A 12,764-nucleotide genomic window follows, 5' to 3' on the forward strand; every position below is an offset into this window, starting at 1 on the left:
GGCTGGAGTGCAGTGGCCCAATCTCGGCTCACTGCAACCCCTGCCTCCCAGGTTCAAGCGATTCTCCTGCCTCAGCCTCCCAACTAGCTGGGATTACAGGCATGCACCAACATGTCCGTCTAATTTTTTGCGTTTTTAGTAGAGACAGGGTTTCACCATGTTGGCCAGGCTGGTCTTGAACCCCGACCTCAGGTAATCTGCCTACTTCAGCCTCCCAAAGTGCTGGGATTACAGGCATGAGCCACTGCACCCAGCCAGACTTTTGTATTTTTATTGTAGAGATGCAGTTTTGCCATGTTGCCCAGGCTGGTCTCAAACTCATGAGCTCAAGCAATTTGCCTGCCACTGCCTACCCACCTCTGCCACCACACTCAGCCAAAATTTTTACCTTGCAAAGTAAAATTGGGGAAATTAAGAGATAGAAGATTCCCAAGCCAGAGTATTTGGGGAAAAAAAAAAAAAAAAAAAGACACATCACAGTGTGACTTTTCTCTTTCCAGAAAGAATGGGCTTTGTGATTCTTTTAAAGCAGTTTTAAAATGTTTAAATAATATTGGTTTTGAACATATAAAACTATAAGGAACAAGAAAAAAAAATGTGTATGTGTGTGTGTGTGTACATGTGTATGTACTATCACCCCAAAATTAAATTACTGTTAACATCTCAGTGTATTATCAATCTTTTTTTTAAGAACAGAGATAATTCAAACCAGACGTGGTGGCTCACGCCTGTAATGCCAGGACTTTGGGAGGCTGAGGAGGGCAGATTACTTGAGGTCAGGAGTTCAAGAGCAGCCTGACCAACATAGTGAAACCTCGTCTCTACTAAAAATACAAAAAATTAACTGGGCGTGGTGGCGCACACCTGTAATCCCAGCTACTTGGGAGGCTGAGGCATGAGAATCACTTGAACCCCGGAGGTGGAGGTTGCATGGAGCCGAGATCTTGCCACTGCATTCCAGCCTGGGTGAGGAAGCAAGACTCTGTCTCAAAAAAAAAAAAAAAAAAAGAACAGAGATAATTCTATATGTTACGTTTGCATCCTGTATTTTTCACTTAAGCATTGTTCCATGCAATCAGAAAGTCTTCACCAGCATTTCGAAATGATTATTATTATATAAATGTTAGAGTCAGGGTCTCACTGCATTGCCAAGGCTGGTCTGAAACTCCTAGCCTCAAGTGATCCTTCAGTTTTGGTCCCTCTAAGTGCTGCGATTACAGGCATTGAGCCACACCACCCGGCCTTCACCATCATTTTTAATAAGTGCTTAGGCCGGGCGCGGTGGCTCACGCCTGTAATCCTAGCACTTTGGGAGGCCGAGGCGGGTGGATCATGAGGTCAGGAGACCAGCCTGGCCAAGATGGTGAAACCCTGTCTCTACTAAAAATACAAAAATCAGCTGGGAATGGTGGCGGGTGCCTATAATCCCAGCTACTCAGGAGGCTGAGGCAGCAGAATTGCTTGAACCCAGGAGGCAGAGGTGGGTGGATTACCTGAGGTCAGGTAATCCTGGGCAACGTGATGAAACCCTGTCTCTACTAAAAATACAAAAAATTAGCTGGACATGGTGGCGGGTGCCTGTAATCCCAGCTACTAGGGAGGCTGAGGCGGGAGAATCCCTTGAACCTGGGAGGTGGAAGCAGCAGTGAGCCAAGATCACGCCACTGCACTCTAGCCTGGGCGAGAGAGCAAGGCTCCGTCTCAAAAAAATAAATAAATTTTTTAAAAAGTGTAATATTTCATCATGGCTATACCAATAATTAAACCTGCTGATGGACGCTTAGGCTATTTCCAATTCTTCTCTATTATAAACAATACTGTAATGAACAAGCCAGGTATGCTGACTCATGCCTATAATCCCATCGGCTCAGGAGGCTGGAGGATCGTTTGGGCCCAGGAGTTTGAGGATGGAGTGAGCCATAATTGCACCACTGCACTCCAGCCTTTGCAATAGAGCGAGACCCTGACTCTAAAAAAAAAAAAAAAAATGCTATAAGGAACATATTTATGCAAAAACCATTTCAGGTAATTTTAAATTAAATTCCTTGGGACACTGGGGACTCCTTGAACAACCAGCAGGCATACCATAAACAGTAATTCAAAGATAAATTGTTTGGCAGACCTTTGTTTCAAAGAGTTTTTGCAGGCCGGGCACGGTGGCTCATGCCCATAATCCTTTGGAGGCCACTTTGGGAGACCAAAGCAGGTGGATCACTTGAGGTCAGGAGTTCAAAACTAGCCTTGACAACATGGTGAAACCCTGTTTCAACTGAAAATACAAAAAATTATCCAGGCATGGCGGCAGGTGCCTGTAATCCCAGCTACTTGGGAGGCTGAGGCAGGAGAATCGCTTGAACCAGGAGGCAGAGGTTGCAGTGAGCCAAGATCTCACCACTGCACTCCAGCCTGGGCGACAGAGCAACACTCCATCTCAAAAAAAAAAAAAAAAACAGAGTTTTTGCAGTACTCCTTTAAGACTTTTCTGGTATATAGAAAGGATTAATTTTCCAGAATTCTATATATGTACAGCTTTGAAGATAAGAAGGGTTGCCTGCAGTAAAACATAATAATAATCATATTCATAACTCTCATGTATTGGGTACTTTTTTTTCCTTCATGCTTTATGTATATTATCTCATTTAATTCATACCTCAGCTCTTAGAAGTAGGTATTGTCTTTTTTTTTTTTTTTTTTTTTTTTTTTTTTGAGACGAAGTCATGCTCTGTTGCCCAGGCTGGAGTGCAATGGCGCAATCTTGGCTCACTGCAACCTCCACCTCCCGGGTTCAAGCGATTCTCCTGCCTCAGCCTCCCGAGTAGCTGAGACTACAGGCACATGCCACCACGCCTGGCTAATTTTTTAAATATTTTTAGTAGAGACAGGGTTTTACTGTGTTAGTCAGGATGGTCTCGATCTCCTGACCTCGTGATCTGCCCACCTCGGGCTCCCAAAGTGCTGGGATTACAGGCATAAGCCACTGTGCCCAGCCAGTATTGTCTGTATCCTTATTTTACAGCTATAGAAACTGGAGCTTAGAGAAGTAATTGGTGAAAGGCCACATAGTTATATACTGAGATAACCTGGTTTCAGCTCCAAATCCCACATTCTAGCCATTATCCTATACTGCCACATCAGGAGTCCCTGCTAACTTTTATTTAAGACTAGTCTGTTTTTTTCCCAACCCCTTCAGCAAATCAATTAAGGATATTGTCTTGAAAACAGAAGAGTCTAGTAGGATGCAGTGGTGTGTGCCTATAGTCCCAGCTACTTGGGAGGCTGAGGTGGGAGGACCACTTGAGCCTAGGGGTTCCAATCCAGCCTGGACAATATAGCAAGACCCCATCTCTAAAAATAATAATAAGGCTGGGTGTGGTGGCTCACACCTGCAATCCCAGCACTTTGGGAGGCCGAGGTGGGTGGATCACTTGAGCCCAGGAGTTCAAGACCAGCCTGGGCAACATGGTCAATCCCTATCTCTACTAAAAATACAAAAATTAGCCAGGCATGATGGTGTGCACCTATAATCCCAGCTATTTGAAAGGCTGAGGCAGGAGAATTGCTTGAACCTGGGAGGCAGAGGTTGCAGTGAGAGCCCAGATCGTGCCATTGCACTCCAGCCTAGGCAACAAGAGCACAACTCCATCTCAAAAAAAAAATTTTTTTTAAATGGCTGGATGCAGTGGCTCACGCCTGTAATCCCAGCACTTTGGGAGGCCCAGCGGGGTGGATCTCTTGTGGTCAGGAGTTTGAGACTAGCCTGGCCAACATGGCAAAACCTCGGCTTTACTAAAAATATTTAAAAATTTAGGATGGGCGCAGTGGCTCATGCCTATAATCCCAACACTTTGGGAGGCTGAGACAGGTGGATCATTTTAGGTCAGGAGTTTGAGACCAGGTTGGCCAACATGGTGAAACCCCGTCTCTACTAAAAATACAAAAATTAAGGGCCAGGAGCGGTGGCTCACGCCTGTAACCCCAGCACTTTGGGAGGCCGAGGCGGGCGGATCACGAGGCCAGGAGATCAAGACCATCCTGGCTAACACGGTGAAACCCCGTCTCTACTAAAAAACGTACAAAAAATCAGCCGGGCTTGGTGGTACGCACCTGTAATCCCAGCTACTTGGGAGGCTGAGGCAGTAGACTCACTTGAACCTAGGAGGCGGAGGTTGCAGTGAGCTGAGATTGCACCATAACAGTCCAGCCTGGGTGACAGAGGAAGACTGTTTCAAAAAAAAAGAAAAAGAAAAAAAAAATTTAGCTGGGCATGGTGGTGCACACCTGTAATCCCAGCTACTCAGGAGGCTGAGGCAGGAGAATCGGTTGAACCTGGAAGGCAGAGGTTGCAGCAAGCCAAGATCGCACCACTGCACTCCAGCCTGGGTAACGGAGTAAGACTTTGTCTCAAAAAAAAAAAAAAAAAAAAAAATTAGCCGGGCGTGGTTTTGGGCACTTGTAATCCCACCTACTCAGGAGGCCGAGGCAGGAGAATCACTTGAACCTGGGAGGTGGAGGTTGCAGTGGGCGAAGATCGCACTTGTGCATTCTAGCCTGAGCAACAGAGCAACAGAGGGGGTCTGTCCCCCGACCCCCTGCAAAAAAAAAAAAAGTTGAGTGCCACTGACATAGACAAGTAACTTGTCCATATATTAGTCATTAAGGGATGAAATTGTTATTGAAACATTACTTATAAAATAAATAAATAACAAGGCTGGGCACAGTGGCTCACGCCTATAATCCTAGCACTTTGGGAGGCCGAGGTGGGCAGATTGCCTGAGCTCAGGAGTTCGAGACCAGCCTGGGCAACATGGTGAAACTCTGTCTCTATGAAAATACAAAATATTAGATGGGGCCGGGCACAGTGGCTCACGTCTGTAATCCCAGCACTTTGGGAGGCCGAGGCGGGCGAATCACAAGGTCAAGAGATCAAGACCAGCCTGGCCAACATGGTGATACCCCGTCTCTATTAAAAATAGAAAAATTAGCTGGGGGTGGTGGCATGTGGCTGTAGTCCCAACTACTCGGGAGGCTGAGGCAGGAGAATTGCTTGAACCGGGGAGGCGGAGGTTACAGTAAGCCGAGATTGTGCCATTGCACTCCAGCCTGGGTGACAGAGCGAGACTCTGTCTCCAAAAAATAATAATAATAAATAGAAGCCAGGCATGGTGACTCATGCCTGTAATCCCAGCACTTTGGGAGGCCAAGGTGGGCAGATAACCTGAAGTCAGGAGTTCGAGACCAGCCTGACCAACATGGAGAAACCCCGTCTCTACTAAAAATACAAAAATTAGCTGCATGTGGTGTTGCATGCCTGTAATCCCAACTACTCTGGAGGCTGAGGCAGGAGAATCACTTGAACCTGGGAGGCAGAGGTTGCAGTAAGCTGAGATCATGCCATTGTACTCCAGCCTGGGCAACAAGACCAAAATTTTGTCTCAATAATAATAATAATAATACATTAAATAAATGAATAACAAGAAGATGACTCTGAAGGGTTGTCACAGAAACAGACTCATTCATTTTGACTTTGTGGCAGTTTTAGTTTGAAGCTAAAGAGGAGATCGTTTTTATTTCATAGCAAGAAATGGCTTCCAGGTGCTGAGTAGAAAGGGCAGGGGTGTTTGGTAGTGGGCTCTCCAGCCCTAGAAGCATGCACACAGAGCCTCTATAGGACTTTTTTTTTCTTTTTTTTTAAGACAGAGTCTTGCTCTGTCACCCAGGCTGGAATGCAATGGCGCAATCTCGGCTCACTTCAACCTCCACCTCTCAGGTTCAAGCATTTCTCCTGCCTCAGCCTCCCAAGTAGCTGGAATTACTAGGCACCTGCCACCACACCTGGCTAATTTTTTTTTTTTTTTTTTTTTTTGTATTTTTAGTAGAGACAGTGTTTCACCATGTTGGCCAGGCTGGCCTCGAACTCCTGACCTCAGGTGATCCACCTGTCTCGGCCTCCCAAAGTGCTGGGGTTACAACTGTGAGCCAGCACAGCAGCCTATAGGATGTAAAAGGAGGGATGCCTGGATTGGCTGGGGGAGTTGGAGTGAATGACCCCAAGGTTGCTTCCTGCATGGGACAGCTCTGCTTGCTGGGAGGTGCTACAGAGGCTTGGGCCTGTTTCTCGTGTTCTTGTTTAATAGTTTTGCCATTTGATGTTATTGAATTTACTTTTCTAGACACTCTGACCTGGTCACAGCCAGAGACACTTGGAAATCCTCCATCTCCCCGGCATGGTCATGTGATGGTGGCAGCAGGGACAAAGCTCTTCATCCACGGAGGCTTGGCAGGGGACAGATTCTATGATGACCTCCACTGCATTGATAGAAGTAAGCAGGGCACGGGGGCTTGTCTGTTTAAAATTTTTATTTTTATTTATTTATTTTTTTAGACAGGGTCTCTGTCTGTCACTCAGGCTGGAGTGCAGTGGCATGATCTCAGTAGCCTCAGCCTCCAGGGCTCAAGTGATCCTCCTACCTCATCCTCCCCAGTAGCTGGAGCTACAGGTGCGTGCCACCATGCTTGGCTAATATAAAATTTTTTTTTGGTAGAGATGGGGTCTCACCATGTTGCCCAGGCTGGTCTCAAACTTCTGTGCTGAAGTGATTTTTTAAAGTGTGCTTTGAAAGAATATAGCCTTGCTTGGCCAGGTACAATGGCTCATGCCTGTAATCTTAGCACCTTGGGAGGCTGAGGCAGGCATATCACCTGAGATCAGGAGTTTGAGACCTGCCTGGCCAACATGGTGAAACCCTGTGTCTACTAAAAATACAAAAATTAGCCTATTGTCATGGCACATGTGCCTGTAATCCCAGCTACGTTGGTGCCTGAGTCAGGAGAATTGCTTGAACCCAGGAGGTGGAGGTTGTGGTGAGCTAAGATTACGCCACTGCACTCCAGCCTGGACCACAGAGCAAGACTCCATCTCCAAAAAAAAAAAAGCCGGGCTTGGTGACTCACACCTGTAATCCCCAGCACTTTGGGAGGCTGAGGCTGGGGGATCATGAGGTAAGGAGGTCGAGACCAGCCTGGCCAACATAGTGAAACCCCATCACTACTAAAAATAAAAAAAATTAGCCAAGTGTGGTGGCACTTGCCTCTAGTCCCAGCTACTTGGGAGGCTGAGGCAGGAGAATCGCTTGAACCCGGGAGGCAGAGGTTGCAGTGAGCTGAGACCACACCATTGCACTCCAGCCTGGGTGACAGAGTGAGACTCTGTCTCAAAAAAAAAAAAGCTGGGCACAGTGGCTCACGCCTATAATCCCAGCACTTTGGGAGGCTGAGGCAGGTGGATCATCTGAGGTCAGGAGTTCGAGACCAGCCTGGCCAACATGGTGAAACCCTGTCTCTACTAAAAATATAAAAATTAGCCGGGCGTGGTGGTGCATGCCTGTAATCCCAGCTACTCAGGAGGCTGAGGCAGGAGAATCGCTTGAGCCCGGGAGACAGAGGTTGCAGTGATCCAAGATCATGCCACTACACTTCATCCTGGGCAACACAGCAAGACTCCGTCTCAAAAAAAAAAAAAAAGCAAAAAAAAATCAGCCAGGCATGGTGACAGGCACCTGTAGTCCTGGCTACGTGGGAAGCTGAGGCAGGAGAATCACTGGAACCTGGGAGGTGGAGGTTGCCGTGAGCCGATTGCACCCCTGCATTCCAGCCTAGGCGACAGAGTGAGACTCCGTCTCAAAGAAAAGAAAAAAGAAAAAGAAAATATAGCCTTGCTCTTATGTGTAGGTAACTTGACCAGCTGGCAGAATCTTCATCAGATTCTGTTACTTCTGGACAGAATACTACTAATAAAAAATCATAGCACTAAATAATCTCCTGAGTGCTTACTATGGACCCAGCCATTTATTGTCTCTTATCCTTCCAACAGTGCTCTCCTTTGATTACAACCCATTATGCTTTGTGTTGGGCTACTGGATTTCTTTCTGGTGTTAGCCATTAACCCATGAAGGACCTGGATAATGTGGATGTAGATGACTAGAATTTCATGCTTTTCATGCTAAATGGTTGAAAACAGTGGGAAGAGGAATGTTAAAGAGAACATGATGAATATCTTTTAAGTATCTGAAGGGCTGATATGCTGTGGGGAGACCCTGGACTCATTCTGGGCAATTCCTTCAAGCTGTGAGGTCCATTATGGTAGGGAACTAGTCTATTTTGTTCTCCAGTACATTTCTAGCACTTAGCACAGTGTCTGGCAGATAGTGGGCAGGTACTTTCTTTTTTTTGAGATAGTGTCTCACTTGGTTGCCCAGGCTGGAATGCACTGATGTGATCTTAGCTCACAACAACCTCTGCCTCTCAGGTCAAGTGATTCTCCTGCCTCAGCCTCCCAAGTAGCTGGGACAACAGGCACGTGCTACAACACCCAGATAATTTTTGTATTTTCTGTAGGGACGAGGTTTCACCATGTTGCCTAGGCTGGTCTCCAACTCCAGGACTCAAGGGATCCACCCGCCTTGGCCTCCCAAAGTGCTGGGACTACAGGCGTGAACCGCTGCTCCCGGCTCATATCTGTTATTGAGTGGAGGGATGAAGAAATGAACATGTTCTGCATTGCTCCAGACTACAAGAACTGGAACAATGGGCAGAAGGCATGGGAAGTCCTGTGTAGTGTATCAGGCTACCTTCCCAAGCCCTGAATTCTCTGGCTCCATGACAGCTGAGGCCAGGGGACACCAGCTTTGTATTCTTGCATTGGCTAGAATTTTGGCCACACCGGGTGATTCTCCCTTCTTACTCTGAGATGCTGGGCCCCTGCCTTGCATTGACAGATGGAAACTATTTTTTTTTTTTTTTTTGAGATGGAGTCTCGCTCTGTCACCCAGGCTGGAGTGCAGTGGTGCGATCTTGGCTCACTGCAAGCTCCGCCTCCCGGGTTCATGCCATTCTCCTGCCTCAGCCTCCTGAGTAGCTGGGACTACAGGTGCCCACCACCACGCCCGGCTAATTTTTTGTATTTTTAGTAGAGACGGGGTTTCACCGTGTTAGCCAGGATGGTCTCGATCTCCTGACCTCGTGATCCGCCCGCCTCTGCCTCCCAAAGTGCTGGGATTACAGGCGTGAGCCACTGCACCCGGCCGACAGATGGAAACTATTTACACAAAACCATTCCTTGCAGGCAGTCAGATGGGGTCTTAATGCTTATTTTTAAAAAGAAAGCCTTTTTATGTTGTTAGGAACTACTTGTTGACTATTTTTCCTGCCTACCCAAGTAGTTCTCTAAATCTAAAATCCAGTGATAGCTTGCCTTATTTAAATGCTTGTTTTGGCTGGGTGCAGTGGCTCACCCCTGTAATCCCAGCACTTTGGGAGGCCAAGGTGGACCAATCACCTGAGGTCAGGAGTTTGAGACTAGCCTGGCCAACATGGTGAAACCCTGTCTCTACTAAAAATGCAAAAATTAGCTGGGTGTGGTGGCTTGTGCCAGCTACTCTGGAGGCTGAGGCAGGAGAATCGCTTGAATCTGGGACGTGGAGGTTGCAGTGAGCTGAGATCGCGCCACTGCACTCCAGCCTGGGTAACAGAGTGAGACTCTGTCTCAAAAGAAAAAAAAAATGCTTGTTTGAAAAGATGCAAGTTTCCCTGCAAAAATAGGTTGGAAGTAGGCGCTAAGGCAGCACATTATAGTGTAGAGACTTTGGAGACACAGGCTTTGGAGCCACACCTAAGTGCAGTCTTGCTGTGCCACTTACAAGCTATAAGGTCTCGGACAAGTCTCTTTCCTTCTCTATTCTTGTTTGCTCATTTGTAAGAAGAAAGGGGAGGCCAGGCACCAGGCCATGGCTCCTGCCTGTAATCCCAGCACTTTGGGAGGCCGAGGTGGGTGGATCACGAGGTCAGGAGTTCAAGACCAGCCTGGCCAAGATGGTGAAACACCATCTCTACTAAAAATACAAAAAATTAGCCAGGCCCGGTGGTGGGTGCCTGTAATCCCAGTTACTCAGGAGGCTGAGGCAGAGAATTGCTGGAACCCAGAAGTCAGATGTTGCAGTGAGCCAAGATCGAGCCACTGCACTCCAGGCTGGGCAACAGAGCAGAAAAAAAAGAAGAAGAAAGGGGATAGGCAGAAGTAATAGAAATTTCATAGGGCTGTTATGAAAATTAAGTGAGCAAAATTTGTTGTTTAGCCAGCACTTACAAAATCGCTAAGGAACTGTTTTTTTTTTTTTTTGAGACGGAGCTCCGCTCTTGTTGCCCAAGCTGGAGTGCAATGGCATGATCTCGGCTCAGCGCAACCTCCGCCTCCCGGGTTCAAGCGATTCTCATGCCTCAGCCTCCTGAGTAGCTGGGATTACAGGCATGCACCACCATGCCTGGTTAATTTTGTATTTTTAGTAGAGATGGGGTTTCTCCATGTTGGTCAGGCTGGTCTCGAACTCCCGACCTCAGGTGATCCGCCTGCCTCAGCCTCCCAAAGTGCTGGGATTATAGGCGTGAGCCACCTAGCCCGGCCCAGGAACTGTATTTAAAGTACACACACACACACACACACACACACACACACACACACACACAGAGAGAGAGAGAGAGAGAGAGAAACTGAGCTAATTCGAAGCAGTTAATAGTGAATGGTTGAAGGTGACTGTTATTATAAAGGTTGTATCACATTTCTGTGTGATCCAAAGACCGTCTACATCAGAATCGCCTGAGATTCTGGGAATCACTGAGCCCCTCCCTCCCTTCCTCCCTGGACTACCCAATCATAATGTCAGAGTTCCCCAAATAATTCTTATGTGCACCAAACCTCTCAGAGCTCTTGGTGAATGACTTTCAGTGATTGGTGTGCAAACTACAGTAGATAGGTAAGTTTGAAAGCACATCTTAGCCCATGCTGCACCAAAGCTCTTTCTTTCTCTTGGCAGGTGACATGAAATGGCAGAAGCTAAATCCCACTGGGGCTGCTCCAGCAGGCTGTGCTGCCCACTCAGCTGTGGCTGTGGGAAAACACTTGTACATCTTTGGTGGAATGACTCCTGCAGGAGCACTGGACACGATGTACCAGTATCACACAGGTGAGCAGGTGTCCATGGGGATCTTTAAACAAATCTAAACATTCTTTGAAAAGTGATGCAGTGGCCAAGTGCGGTGGCTCACGCCTGTAATTCCAGCACTTTGGGAGGCCGAGGCAGGCAGATCACGAGGTCAGGAGATCGAGACCATCCTGACCAACATGGTGAAACCCTGTCTCTACTAAAATACAAAAAATTAGCCAGGCGTGGTGGCGGGCGCCTGTAGTCCCAGCTACTAGGGAGAGGCTGAGGCAGGGGAATCGCTTGAACCTGGGAGGCGGAGGTTGCAGTGAGCTGAGATCACACCACTGCACTCCAGCCTGGTGACAGAGTGAGACTGTCTGGAAAAAAAAAAAAAAAAAAGAAAAAAAAAAGTGATGCAGTGCTTCCAATTTGGTTCCTCTGTATCTAAATCCAAAAGAATGAAAACTGTAGGGGATGACATCATTAAAGCAGCAATGCTGCCATAAGGTTTTTTTCCTTTTACACCTGTTTGTCAGGACTCAGCTGCTACAGTAAATCACTGAGCATTTCTAGAAATTTCATTACTTTTTAAATTTTATTCAGATTTTGGCTTTCACTATCTGGATTTTTTTTTTTTTTCTGAGATGGAGTCTCACTCTGTCGCCCAGGCTGTAGTGCAGTGACGTGATCTCAGCTCACTGCAAATTCTACCTCCTGGGTTCACGCCATTCTCCTGCCTCAGCCTCCCGAGTAGCTGGGACTACAGGTGCCCGCCACCACGCACAGCTAAATTTTTTTTGTATTTTTGGTAGAGATGGGGTTTCACCGTGTTAGCCAGGATGGTCTCCATCTCCTAACCTCGTGATCCGCCCGCTTCGGCCTCCCAAAGTGCTGGGATTACAGGCGTGAGCCACTGTGCCTGGCCTATCTGGAAATTTCTTAACATGAAGCCTTTTGCCTCCCCAACATAGAAGAGCAGCATTGGACCTTGCTTAAATTTGACACTTTTCTACCCCCTGGACGATTGGACCATTCCATGTGTATCATTCCATGGCCAGTGACGTGTGCTTCTGAGAAAGAAGATTCCAACTCTCTCACTCTGAACCATGAAGCTGAGAAAGGGGATTCAGCTGACAAAGTAATGAGCCACAGTGGTGACTCACATGAGGAAAGCCAGACTGATACACTGCTCTGTTTGGTGTTTGGCGGGATGAATACAGAAGGGGAAATCTATGATGATTGTATTGTGACTGTAGTTGACTAATAAAACCCACATTTTTATTACCTGTCAGTTACTTTCAGAATAGTTAAGTAAAACATTAGCTGTTTTATACCTCCAAAATATCTTCTGCATTATATATGTTTTTCTCCTGCTTTGGTAGGTGAAGAAACTAATGCAAATAATTCTTATGTGCACTAAACCTTGCTATATTGCCTCTCAGAGCTCTTGGGAATGACTTTCAGTGACTGGTTTGCAAACTGTAGTAGATAGGTAAGTTTTGCCCAATGCAAAAGCCTCCACTGTATTAACATAAAAGGCTTTGGGCCAGGCTTGGTGGCTCACGCCTGTAATCCCAACACTTTGGGAGGCTGAGGAGGTGGATCACCTGAGGTTGGGAGTTCAAGACCAGCCTTACCACCATACAGAAACTCCGACTCTACTAAAAGCACAAAATTAGCCAGGCGTGATGGCACATGCCTGTAATCCCAGCTACTCGGGAGGCTGAGACAGGAGAATCGCTTGAACCCGGGAGGCGGAGGTTGCGGTGAGCTGAGATCACACCATTG

General features: G+C 47.0%; 1 protein-coding gene across 4 annotated transcripts in view; it reads left to right on the forward strand.

Annotated features, from left to right (window-relative positions):
* Positions 1 to 12,267, forward strand: part of RABEPK (Rab9 effector protein with kelch motifs) — a 33,839-nt gene extending 21,572 nt beyond the window's left edge. For all 4 annotated transcript variants that reach the window (XM_054501314.2, XM_054501316.2, XM_054501317.2 and 1 more), the window contains 3 exons: positions 6,171 to 6,320; positions 10,866 to 11,015; positions 11,948 to 12,267. In XM_054501314.2, coding sequence (XP_054357289.1) covers positions 6,171 to 6,320; positions 10,866 to 11,015; positions 11,948 to 12,240 — 593 coding nt within the window. In that variant the 3' untranslated portion in view covers positions 12,241 to 12,267. The remainder of the gene's footprint in view (positions 1 to 6,170; positions 6,321 to 10,865; positions 11,016 to 11,947) is intronic.
* The last annotated feature ends 497 nt before the right edge of the window (positions 12,268 to 12,764 follow it).

Source organism: Pongo pygmaeus, chromosome 13, assembly GCF_028885625.2.
Source record: "Pongo pygmaeus isolate AG05252 chromosome 13, NHGRI_mPonPyg2-v2.0_pri, whole genome shotgun sequence".
Lineage (NCBI taxonomy): Eukaryota > Metazoa > Chordata > Mammalia > Primates > Hominidae > Pongo > Pongo pygmaeus.